This window comes from Hypomesus nipponensis, chromosome 24 (genome assembly GCF_054491055.1).
Source record: "Hypomesus nipponensis isolate SF chromosome 24, ASM5449105v1, whole genome shotgun sequence".
Classification (NCBI taxonomy): domain Eukaryota; kingdom Metazoa; phylum Chordata; class Actinopteri; order Osmeriformes; family Osmeridae; genus Hypomesus; species Hypomesus nipponensis.
Window position 1 is genome coordinate 3727255 of NC_140384.1, and position 13028 is coordinate 3740282.

The following is a 13028-nucleotide window of genomic DNA, read 5'->3' on the forward strand; positions in this document are numbered from 1 at the left end:
ACCTCCATTCGCTGAGTTGTCAAGGGGGTTCCAGTTGTGATAACTTACAGCAGCCACCAATTCCGCCCTTACATAACAACGCTGCCGGCTTGGCTTTAACCTGAACACATTCAGACTTGCACAAAGTACCTTAAGTTACCTGTTAAACTCTTCTTCATCAAGGTTAACAGTGTGTGTATGTATGCATTTGAGTGAGTGATTGTGTTAGTGAAGGAGTATGCGAGTATTCCATATTTATGTTTGTGCGAGTGTGTGTTTGTGTGAGTGTGTGTTTGTGTGAGAGTGTGTTCACGGCTTGCGTGGATTCCCTTCCCACTCTTTCGCACTAGTAACATTACCATCAAGTCATTTACAATCCAGTATGAATTTGCCCCCAGGCAAATATCTGCAACCAGCTTTACATCTAAGCACAAACAGTCAAAAGTATATGGATGATTCGAGATTTTACACCTCTCTCTTTTTCTCGCCCTCTCCCCCTCTCTCCTCTTCTCCCCCCCCCTCTCTCTCTCTCTCTCTCTCTCTCTCTCTCTCTCTCTCTCTCTCTCTCTCTCTCTCTCTTTCTCTCACTCACTCACTCACTCACTCTCTCTACCTTTCTACCTCTCTCTCTTTCTCTCTCTCTCTCTCTCTCTCTCTCTCTCTCTCTCTCTCTCTCTCTCTCACTCACTCTCTCTACCTCTCTACCTCTCTCTCTCTCTCTCTCTCTCCCAGCACCAAAGAAGAAGTGCCCCCCAGCAAGGGGCCTGGAGGGCATCACCCCCCTGGTGAGCTCAGCAGAGGAGACCCCGGAGCCCATTAGCACCGACATCAAGGGGAACATTCCCGCCTGGATCAACGGAAGCTTCCTGAGGAATGGGCCTGGCAAGTTTGAGTTCGGCAAAGACAGGTGACGAGACACATGACCCATAGATTCATTCCCACATCACCCGGGTCCTGGGGCGGGTCCTGTTGCACTGCCGTCCTGTAACACAGTAGCTTCTTTGTCGCGTGCCCTCAGCTACAACCACTGGTTCGACGGCATGGCCATGATGCATCGCTTCAACATCAGCGACGGCCGGGTCACCTACTGCAGCCGCTTCCTGCGCAGCGACTCGTACGTGCGGAACTCCGAGGCGGACCGCATCGTGGTGTCGGAGTTCGGCACGATGGCCATGCCTGACCCCTGCAAGAACGTCTTTGCTCGCTTTTTCTCTCGTTTCAAAGTCCCCAGTGAGTCTCTCGCCAGTACATTCCATCTCTCTGCTGGGGTGGTTGTGTCCTTGAAGCCTGTGGCCTATTGTGTCGCATACGGCCAATAGACGGGGCAATGTCGTGCGGATGGATTGAGAGAATTGCATTGTGTGAAACATTGTGTGTTTCTGCGGGTGTGTGTAAAAAAGAAAGGAACTGACTTAGACAGGAAGAAAAGGGAAAAGAAAAAGGCTGAAACTGTGTTTAATGAAACAAAATTCCTGTGCGAAAACGTTTCTAATACCTCCATATATTGACAGAGGCCACCGACAATGCCAGTGTGAACTTTGTCAAGTACAAAGGAGACTATTATGTCAGCACTGAGACCAACTACATGCGACGTGTGGATCCACAGAGCTTGGAGACCAAGGAGAAGGTATACAAACATCTCACACACACACACACACACACAGAAATCTTCACCCAGATCCATTGTTTACAAAGACCTTACGAGTGGTAGGGACGATAATAATCACGATCACCATGATCACCATGAGGATGATGATTATGGTCATTGCCACGATGAGGAGTTGATTGTGAGGTTCACCATGGCAGGTGGACTGGAGTAAGTACATAGCTGTCAACGCAGCCACAGCTCATCCCCACTATGACCGCGACGGCGCCACATACAACATGGGCAACTCCTATGGAAAAAGCGGTATGCTGGGCTGAACGACCGACAACACTCATGTACACGTCCCATCAAGCACAAGTGGGGTGGTTTTCAAACAGGAACGCTACCCCCTCACACGTGAATGTGTGTTCATCTCCATGTGATGTTTTTCCAGGCTTCCTCTACAACATTATCCGCGTGCCTGCCCCGGGCGATGCTGAGAGGCAGGAGGGCGCGGCCGATCTCAGTGGATCTCAGATACTCTGTTCCATTCCTGCCTCTGACTCCAGAAAGCCGTCCTACTACCACAGCTTTGGTAAGAAGCTTATCCACATCCCTTCGTCGAACCCCTACGATAAAGGAATACAGCTGTGGGCGAATTTCAAGGGGGTTGTGACCATTTTCTTTCTTCTTCTCTCCACGCCTCCGTGCGTGCGTGCATGCGTGCGTGGTTTCCCCAGCCATGTCAGAGAACTACGTGGTTTTCATCGAGCAGCCCATCAAACTGGACGTGCTCAAAATCATGCTGTACAGCATCCAGGGGAAGAGCTTCCAAAAAGCGATGAGCTGGGAGCCGGAGACGGATACTGTCTTCCACGTGGTGAACAGACGCACAGGGGAGGTGGGAGGAGCCTCCTAGCCCATAAACTACACACACACACACACCACTGTCATACATACATGGATATGTTGTGCTGAATTCTTTTTGGAAACATTTATGTTTCCACAGGATCAAGTTCAAGTTTGAACTTTGTGTCATATGTAATAAATACAGGTACATTCTTTGGTCCTGTTCCTATTAACAGCCCCTAAACCCTCTAAAGTATAATCTTAACCTGTCATAAATGATTCCTAACCCACTGTATATGAGCAATGTACTTAGCGGCGAGCGATAGTATATGACAAAAATAGGAGTTTGAAAATGACCAAAACATTGAAAGATGCTCGCGATTGGATTTCCCACGACGGGTCTAAAAACGGACGGGCCTTTCTCGCCCCAACAGCTTAGCAAGGTGAAGTACAGCACCCCGGCCATGTTTACCCTGCACATGATCAATGCCTACGAGGAGAAGGGCTTTCTGGTGATGGACATGTGCTGCGGGGACGAGGGGAACGTCATCGGAGACTTCACCCTGGAGAACCTTCGCAGGGGCCCTGGAGAGGAGATGGACAAGGTGCGTCTGAGAGACGTTCCCCCACGGCCTCGTAGACCTTCCTGGGTTTCTGTGTGGCAGCGTTAGTGGACTGGGGATGGGCCCCTTCCTCTGGGAAGTCACAGATTGCGGTGCACTTGTTAATTCATTTTTATGACGGCACAAGTATTGTTCGTCTATGTTATGAAGAGTACCAGTGCTACATTATTGTATAAGATCTATATGACAGTTGCTGTAATGCCCGACATTTATCTTGCTCTGTCAGTTCTACAACGCCTTGTGCAGAAACCTTCCTCGGAGATATGTTATTCCACTGACTGTGGATAAAGACACGCCCACCGATCAAAACCTTATCACTCTGGCCTACTGTCAAGCTACAGCAGTGAAGAACAAAAAAGGGGAGGTATGTATGTATGTGTGTGTGTGTGTGTGTGCGTTAATGTGGGTGAGTTTGCGTGTGTGTATGGGTGCGTGTGTCCGTCTATTCAGAGCTTTTGCACCTGCATTCTTCCAGGGCCAGCGCAATTTGAATAACATTCCACAAGTTGACATCTTGTGCAATTCAGCCAGGCCATAGCATTGGAAGGCAGACACAAAACTCTCAGTTATGTATTGTGTAATCCACTGTGTGTGACCCCCCCCCGCCCCCCCCAAAAAAAGACAGCTTCCTCCCTATGAAGAACCACTAGCAATGAACCTGTGAGAACGGTCTCTGTATGCCACAGCACAAGACAACCCCCCGCTTATAGCTGGGCTCTGTGACGCAAGGTGGGCAGAGTTGATCAAAGGATGAGGCGATAGAAACAAGTTGTCATGGATACCAGACGCAGACCACTCAGACCGGTGCAGGCGCGTTACAAGAATGTCACAGTTATCGCGAAATAATGTGGTTTTGAATCGAGCTCGAGTCCCGTATATCGAATGTCGGTGGTATTTCTGCTCCTGATTCCCCTGCCTCAGGTTGTGTGCACACACGAGGACCTGTACGACGACGAGCTGTTGCAGTATGGAGGTCTGGAGTTTCCCGCCATTAACTATGCTCAATACAACGCAAGGCCGTACCGCTACTACTATGCCTGTGGCTTTGGGCATGTGTTTGGTGATTCCTTGCTGAAGATGGATGTCCAGACGAAACAATTGAAGGTTTGCCTCAGTGAACTCAAATGAAGCACATCTCCACATGCTGTAGCCATGCTGGTCCGTTCAAGTGGCCAACATGCTTCATGTTTCTCTATGAAAATGGATCGTTCTTGGACAGACACCATATCGAATATGGCTATTGTAGTAACACTGGCCTGTTTGAGCTGTGGACCTGTGAATGATTGTTTGACATGCTGGAAGATGATGGCGTGGTGTCTGCTTTCAGGCCTGGCGCCACCCGGGGTTGTTTCCGTCAGAGCCTGTTTTTGTTGCGGCCCCGAATGCTATGGAGGAGGACGACGGGGTGGTAATGTCCGTCGTCATCACACCCAGACAGGTGGGGAGGACGACCACGTCCCTTACGTTTGTGATCGAACATGTACGAGACAGAACGGTTTCTGAAAAGGTTTCTCTCTCGCTCTCTATCTCTCTCTCTTGCTCTCTCTTGCTCTCTCTTGCTCTCTCTCTCTTGCTCTCTCTCTCTTGCTCTCTCTCTCTCTCTCTCTCTCTCTCTCTCTCTCTGTCTCTCTCTCTCTCTCTCTCTCTCTCTCTCTCTCTCTCTCTCTCTCTCCCTCTCTGTCTCCGGGCGCTCCGGCTCTAGGAGAAGAGCACTTTCCTCCTGGTCCTCGATGCCAAGACCTTCACTGAACTGGGCCGAGCGGAACTGCCTGTCAACATTCCATATGGAACGCACGGGGTGTTCCATGAGACGGGCTGAGGTTGCCAATGTTTCAAGCCTTGCAGCCGACATTTTGTTTTTTGAACCAGTGACTATGGAAGGGTGTGTGAGTCTCTCTCCCATGCAGGCTTACTCTGAAAGGTGCAACTCGTGCTCTGTTTCCATATTTAAAACTTAGGCTGTTTGTAAAAACACACACTTTACAGTAAAATACTTCAAAGCACTACTACTAAGTAAGCTAACGTTGCTAGCTACAGTATAATAATGAGAGTGGGATTGTATAGGACATGTATAATGGGGGTATTACAAATCTGGATGCGACACATGTACTGCATGTTGCATACAAATAAGGGTTGTCTTGAATTATCGTGATGGATGAGCTCAGACTGTGCCAGAGCAGGTCACCACCCTGTACACATATTTGTTCAGAATATTTCAGAGCGATTTATGTTCTCATCATGTCATCATGGGAAATAAAACAGTGACCCAACACGCCACTAAAAAAAGCAGTTTCTCTTGTCTTATTTTCAGATTTCTTCAATGTTTCGTAAAAAAAACAGGGCATTTGAAATTGTATACTCCCTAGGCAGAAAACAGCACTTTCAACACATGAAAATGCATCATTGCAAATGTAATCAGTCGGTGTAATGTGATAGAAAGTGGACAGTGTCGGAAATGCCAGGAAAAGCCGAAAGGTTTAAACATTCGATAGCATCCTCGCCGAGCCTGACAGGAATATCACATTGAAGCTTGGATCATAGTTGATCTCCAGGAAAGGCAACGAGATCCCAGAACAAGGGCAACTGCACAATTCGAGGAAGAACAGAGATTCACCCCACCACACTGTGGTGAGCGAAGCTGTTAGCATTCTGCTTGAGGTCACTCACGCACGATGGTGATGAATTTAAGTCCGCACAATTTAGACGCTGTCGGTGATTGACATCATTATTGGTAAAGCGGGCTGCATCTGTTCCCATAACTACGCAGAGCAGACAGGCTAAAGGAGAGAAGCTTTTATTCTCTATTCAAGCTGTGTCGGCCCAGGTTACACATTAATTACCCTATAATTCCTAACCCAATCAGTCATGCCCAACTGCTCTGTGTACCTCCATACTATAATTAATACTTGCTCTATCCAACGGGCATGGACATTGATGTGTGTGTGTGTGTGTGTGTGTGCATGTGCGCGCGCGCGTGTGTGTGTGTGTGGAGGGAGAGGTCTGGAGTGCAAGGAACCTCATGACCTTGAATTAATCCGAGACTAATTTGTGTTTAAGCACTTTGAGATTCCACACACCCTTTAATCAATCGCAGCTAACAGGGCAGAGAAGTTATTCTCCACCCGATTGTCGTTGTTGATAAGCAGCTCACATGTAAGGATGGCAATGGATGCCAGTCTCTTACCGGGTTACATTTGCCTTTTTCTAAACACCTCTGTATGTTTATAATTGCACATATTAAATACTGAAATGGAGCTACAGCCTGCAATTAAAAACCCATGGATTAAGCCAAGGCTTTCCATGTCAACAAGAATAAACTCCAACCAAGGGCTCTGATAGCCTGACGGTGAACTGAATTGGGAGGGGGGGATTTACGTGAACTCCATTATCATAGAAATTGATCTTTTATGAGAAGAAAGAGAATTCACAACGTGGGAACTAATTCGACTATTTTTGCCATGCTGGTTGCCGTTTGCTGTGAAGCTTTGCCATGTGATTATCTATGGCCCTTATTTAATCATCTTCAATAGGGATGTAAAACTCTGGGGGAGATCATTGGCCAACAGGGCAAAACTGATCTCCTGATTACACACATGCCTATTTTTCCCGGGATAGAAGCCAGTCTGACAGTCAACTGTCATTGTGAGCGAGTGGCTCGGGTCGTTTGTCATTATCCCTGTCTCTAAATGGAGACTTTGTTTTCAAGATTTGTAAAGATTTATAATGGCTAGGCCCTGCTTAAGAAGTGATGCACAACCCAGTCATTTCAGTAATGTGAGGGACATCAGCACATTGTGAAAAATAGGGGTTGTTGTTCTTGAACGCTAGCTTCATGGCTCCCTTGGCATTGATACAATACAATGCTTTGTATTCATTTTCCCACCGCCTTCGATCTTTGAGGAGACCACATCAGGCTTACTAATGCCAAATGGAGTCTATTGCAATTGCTAAAACGAATGAGGGTCCTGTTATGATGTATGCTGTTTAAAACGTGTGCGACCTTGGCTTAAGTCAAACTATGTTAGGCTACCTCTAGTCTCTACATCCTCTATCGACAATCTATTGACAAACATAATTTGCAAAACGCTATAGCCTATTTGTTTAATTTACTTTAACTAGCCTAGTGCATGGATGGCTACCATACATGTTATGGCATTAAACTCTCCCGATATGCTATATTTACCACTTCAGTAAAGGCAATGGAATTAGACTTAACAGTAATCGTGCCATGCCAGCCGGAATAATATAGGCTCTTGTCATGCTTATTAATGCATCGATTGTGACCTTAGTTTTCTATCATAACAATGAGTTCGTATTGCCCTCTGCTGGTACGCATGAACTTATTCGTTGAGCTGGTGTGGTTCCTCAACAGACTGTAGAGCCGCAGCCTCTCGCACCAAAGTCAGAGGCGCGCTGCTTTTGAAGGGAGAAGTCGGGATCTGCTTTCCTCTGGTGTTTCGCAGTTGAGGGGTAGTTTATTTGCTTTCCGCTGAGATTTCAATGTGGCTGTGGTTTTCTGCCATAAATCACCAACTGACAAATTCAATTTGAGAAGTATTTGTTCCCTAAAAGGGTTATTCCGGATTAGACTCAATTGAAGAGGAGATGGTTTTGTCTATTCGATATGTTTATACGGCCCCAGAAATAACAACTCTCATGGATAAATGTATTTGCCTATGAAGATCTTGAAGTATTTTTTATATTAAAATTGTTGGATTATTCAAACGAGGAACTGAAGCCGAGTTTGTTTAGAATCGGGAGTTACAGGAGGATACTGAGAATTCCTATACTGATCGACGCGGAGTCAACGATTTGGAAAAGGATACGGAATATAAAAAGTCAAATCGGATCCTCTATCCTTTTCGTACCTTGTCGCCGAATCTACCAATTTACCATCATGTGGATTTTTCTTTACAGTATGCTGTTTTTATTAGGTGAGATGAGAACTATATATCTAAATGCATATGTTGGCTATATGTTATGAAAGTGAAACACGACAAATTTATTTAGAACATTTTGTTTTTTAAGTACATTTGTTCGCAAACATGTTTATAACCTCAATGCGCCCTATTTTGTGCTTAAATTCTGTTAAATTATACTGCATCCATTGGTCAGTATACTGAAATATATTTTCAGAATATCTTAGTTTTTGTCGAATTACGAATTAAATCCACTAAGTGCTTTTTCTAGTTCATAACTTGCACTGCAATTAATGTAAGGAACGGATAATTGCATGATGATAACTATAGCCCATGCATGGGTAAAGTTTGAAAGACATACATTTTGGGGGGAATATGTCCATTGGTATAAAGTGCAATTTCATAAAAATGTGGAAAAAATGCATTTGTAATGCAATTGACTCTAGTTTTCCTCTCATGTCAGTCAAGATGCGAAGTCAGGTAAGGTGTAGGCTTGCTTCTAAATGTCCTGCAGGTTCAGTACAACCTGAAGGTGTCTCTCTTGTCATTAGATTATCTTGCCTGCGTCTGTTGTGTAAAAAAACATTGACACTTTCAAGAGACCCTTTACAGCTTTTTAATCAACCCATATTGTCATTCATCTCCATATTGCACATAGCAACATGACAAAGAAAATATATACCGCACAGCATACTCTAACGTACTGTGCAGCATAAGAACAAAGCCTTTGTCATCATAGTCAACACCCTATCAAGGCAGTGTCATCCTGCCCCTTGTAACTTTCCTCATCACATGACCAATGAGACCTCCCTGTCCTCTTGCCTCCCTCTTCCCCAGATGAGGTAGTCTATTCTTGGGGGGCTCCTCTTCCACAGCGCTGGCCCTGGCCAGAGCTGGGGCTGGGCCTAGGACTGGAGCCCACGAATGGGTGGACTGTGTGCAGGCCAGTACCATGTGCAACCAGAACCAGAAGTGCAGCCAGAGGTACCGGGTGATGCGCCAGTGCCTGGTGGGCAGGGAGAAGGACATGCTGGCCAACAGGGAGTGCCAAGAGGCTCTGGAGGTGCTGCTGGTCAGCCCCCTGTATGACTGCCGATGCAAGAGGGCAATGAAGAAGGAACTGCAGTGTCTGCAGAGCTACTGGTCCATCCACATGGATCTGATCGAAGGTGAGACCCACTTTGCTACTGCGTTGGTTCATCCTGGGGCGTGTTCCATTCCAGAAAGTTCTTCCATACCATCTGAATTTTGTTGGCAGGCCTTAACTAATCCAATACACTGCATGCCCAGTCTGTTTCAGTCATGTTGGGTTTGTCAGAGAGAAGGCAAGAGGCTACATTCAGAGGAATGGAACACCCCCGGTGCTTACCGCCACCAAAAGCAATAACAAAATGCAGCGAGGTGTATCAAATGTTCGCTGAACATGTTCAATTTTATGGACGCTCATAAAGAGTATCTTTTTGGGGTTTGTGATCCACTGGTGGAGGAGTTGGAATGTTTGCATTTTAGAGCTGGACAACCTCAAGATGAAGTGAATGAAGCAACGTTGTAGGAGATCTTAATGTGACCCCCCACCATGAAAGAAAGTCCACCCCGAAACCTCTGATGACCCAGATCTTTCCTCAGCCTGGGAGGTAATGGGGCAGTAATAGAATTACATCAACGGGACCTGCTATGGGAGACGCTTTTGGTTTCACCTAAAGTGTTCCATATTATCTTGTTATTAAGTTACGATCCCACTGTTCGACGGCCCCGAGATGCCCACTTGTCCAGATCAAGACCATGCTTCAGTGTTTTCCCCAGACCTCTTAGAAAACATACTCTGCATGGTTATCGTTTGCAAGCGTAATGAAGAAATTCATTCCAGATTTTGATGCCAAATGGTATGACTTGTAAGATCGAAATCTACTCAGTAGCTGAGGGAAAGTGTACAGCCACTCAAGCATGGCTAAGTCACTGGCTGGCTGACGACGGCACATTTGGGGTTTTGTGTTGCGATCCGTGATCTGATTTCGCATGTCGACCGCTCTGAGCACCAGCTCCACTTGGACAGGCTGATGGCAGCAGAGGGTTTCTGACAGAATTCAGGGGAAATGTTGAGATACAGAAGCAGGCTTCTCTGAATGCAACCGGCTCGCCTCAGTCACTCTGTTGTGTTGAGAGCAAAATGAGCCTCGTCTACGGACAAGAGAGACCCCCTCAATGCCCTTCACTGAGCACAACCGTCCGGAGAACGCGAGTGCCCTGTTTTGGCCGTGTCGAGGGAGATAAAAACTGGCATTAATGCAGGCCAAAGCTCTTACAGTTCAGCTTTAATCTAATCACGATCCATTGTGCAGTCAACCAGGCTTTTGTTAACTGGAAACAATCCGTGTATAACATCGTTCTCTGGAAACAAACACGATGGAAGCATTCCCCACAGACACTCGGAAAAGCTGCAAAACCACTTAAAAAATCGTTTGAGGACGAACAAGGAAAAGTTTGAACGTTGTGGTAAAGAGTACCCAGAGCTTTAAGAGGGCATGTTTTTTTGTCTCTCTCTCTTTCTCTCTCTCTCTCTCTCTCTCTCTCTCTCTCTCTCTCTCTCTCTCTCTCTCTCTCTCTCTCTCTCTCTCTCTGTCTCTCTCTCTCTCTCTCTCTCTCTCTTTATCTCTCCGTAAGATAGTTTGGGAGTGGTCCGTCCGCTTCACTGACATGTCTGGATGGAAGAGCCCAGCGTTGCTATTGGTCCAGTGAGTGCTAACCAATTTAGGCACTTTGTTTTGTGGGCACTTTGCAAGAGGGGCCACTTTGAGACGCTCCAAGTTCATCTGAAAAAGCCCGCAGGGACTCTGGAAAACGTGGCCACGGCCCCACCCAGCTCGGTCTGGAGGTCTTCTGTGACGGCTTCACAAACACTTTGTGACTCAACCCCATTCAATCTGGTCGGCGTCGAGTCACGTTGAAATGGTGCATACATGTGCAGCCTGTCATTTGTGTTGTGTGTAATCTTTCTCGTTTTAAAGCATTTGTTAAAGCATGAGCTGAATTGCATCGAGAAGGAATGACTGTCTATGCGCTTGCCCTTGACAGACAAATTGCTCTCTTCTGAATAGGTTTGTCTCGCGGTCAAACAACAGAGGTTTGCAGCTCGAATCTATACAAAGAGTCATTTCTATGGGAAATGGAGGGAACATACTGCCCTGATAACTTGTTTCGCTGTGCACCTTCAGTGATGGCTGCCTTTCCCCTCCATTCTGCCTTAGGCCTGGCCAACCTGCAAGAAGTTCTGGGGATTAATATTCTGTCGACAATAAGTCTTCTTTCTTCAGTCATCGATCCAGTGGTACCTTTGCAGGTTCATATCATAACGCCTCACACTTTGAAGCTCAAGAGGAGGAGAACTGGAGTCTTTTATGCGACGGTGACACCGTTTCATTAGGGAGACAGATTTCGGCATGTATACGCCACATTCAGTCTCAGGCCTTGCAGTGCAATCCAACATGAAATCACAAACAGTAGCACATTTTGCGAAATGATCTATCCTCTTTCATGTTCACGAATGCCAGTGCTCTAAAGGTCAGCATCTGAATATGTCGGTGTTTTGTGTTCATACCGCATAGCTAGTTGGCTGCTAGTGTAGGGGCCAGCCCGAGTCCTAGTGGGGCTACCTAACCTGTTTCTGCATGTTAGGCTTGCACTAGAGCTCCAGGCAAGGTGAGTCAGGTGGTGATGCTGACGGGGTGGGTGGAGATAGGAAGACACAGGGTTACAAAAGTACACAGTATTCCTCAGTGGAACCATCATTACTATGAGCAATGGTAGCAGTCACCGACCATTACCTGAGCCATCTACTGTCATAAGGAGAACATTTCTCTTGTGAGCCTGGTGATAGGAACTGGCCCCTCTGCATGCTGAATATGTCCTCTCTGTTTTCCTCCTCTCCCCTCTTCTCGTCCTCGTCTCCTCTCCTCCTCCTCCTCCCCTCCTCTTCCATCTGCTCCTTTCTTCCTCCGTCTCCTACCCTCCTCCTCCCTTCTCCTCCTCACCCCTCTTTCTCCTCCCCTTATTTCCTCTCCTCCTTTCCTTTCCTCTCCTCCTTTCCTCATCTCTCTTCCTCTCCCCTCTTCCTCTCCCCTATTCCTCCACCCATTATTTCCTCTCCTGGGTCTCCTCTCCTTGATGCACTGCCAAGGTGACTACTTTATCATCTGAGGAAGGGATCTGTCAATAACTGTTACTGATCAATTCAGGTTTTCGGGCCCCCAACCTACGTTGAACGTGAAAAGGATCGGTGATATGTGATGACAGGATGGGTGCTGTTTTCCTTGCAGATCTCTTTAATGATTTCCTATACGGTAACTCAAGGCTCATAGAGCATGTTTCAGGGGAATTAAAATGACATCTAAACTGGGTTTTGACAAAACTTGCATTTCAGCATGGATTAACAGTGTACATATTCTGGATGCACATGTAAAAATATCCAGGAAACTGCTATTGAGACTAGTGATCTTTTATGACCAGTAGGAAAACCGCCTCTGTCGAAATACGGCAGTATAGTTTGATTGACTTTCAGCTGCACAGTAGATTATTTTTATTTCTCAACTCTTAGACGGCTGAAAAGTGACAGTCCATTTTGCTTCATGAATCCAGTTCTGATGTGGGAATCATCCTGCCTTGGAGGTTTACAGTAAGCTGAATGGCATCATTGAGACAACTTCAGAAAAGCGCAACCACAGCAAATTTCCGCTTCAAACGATCCTTAACAATGATTCAATATGAAATCAATATCCCAAACCCCACCCCAATAAGTCATAAGGCACCTTTAAGCAGGCGGGGTAAAGGACATCTATTAATATGTACTTTCCAGCAGGCCATAATGTGTTCATCCATAAATCCATAGGAGTGTTCCATCATCTGAAGAATTGTCTCTCCTTGATAATGGATCTGTGATGGATGAGAAAGATAGGCTGTTCTTTCAAAGCTTTAAAAGACCCTGAAGCGGAAGTCTCTTAATCCAGAGAAGAACAGTATTCATTTCCAATGAAGCCTGAATTCCTGTGCCACTGTAGCCATGTGCAAGTCTGTCAGAGC

The 13028-nt window shown here is 46.3% G+C and overlaps 2 protein-coding genes across 2 annotated transcripts in view; both read left to right on the forward strand.

Moving 5' to 3' along the window:
- Positions 1 to 692: 692 nt before the first annotated feature.
- bco2l (beta-carotene 15, 15-dioxygenase 2, like) lies at positions 693 to 5322 on the forward strand (the record flags this gene model as incomplete). Its single annotated transcript, XM_084690278.1, has 11 exons — positions 693 to 886; positions 998 to 1209; positions 1491 to 1606; positions 1786 to 1888; positions 2019 to 2159; positions 2305 to 2465; positions 2848 to 3018; positions 3263 to 3400; positions 3958 to 4140; positions 4364 to 4474; positions 4739 to 5322. Coding segments are annotated over 11 exons (1647 nt in total), but the record flags the coding sequence as incomplete, so codon positions are not given.
- Positions 5323 to 7458: 2136 nt separating this feature from the next.
- The window catches only part of LOC146232754 (GDNF family receptor alpha-2-like), a 34315-nt gene continuing 28745 nt past the window's right edge, over positions 7459 to 13028 (forward strand). Inside the window, exons 1-2 of the mRNA XM_084690483.1 lie at positions 7459 to 7970; positions 8793 to 9124. Coding sequence (XP_084546609.1) covers positions 8908 to 9124 — 217 coding nt within the window. The 5' untranslated portion in view covers positions 7459 to 7970; positions 8793 to 8907. The remainder of the gene's footprint in view (positions 7971 to 8792; positions 9125 to 13028) is intronic.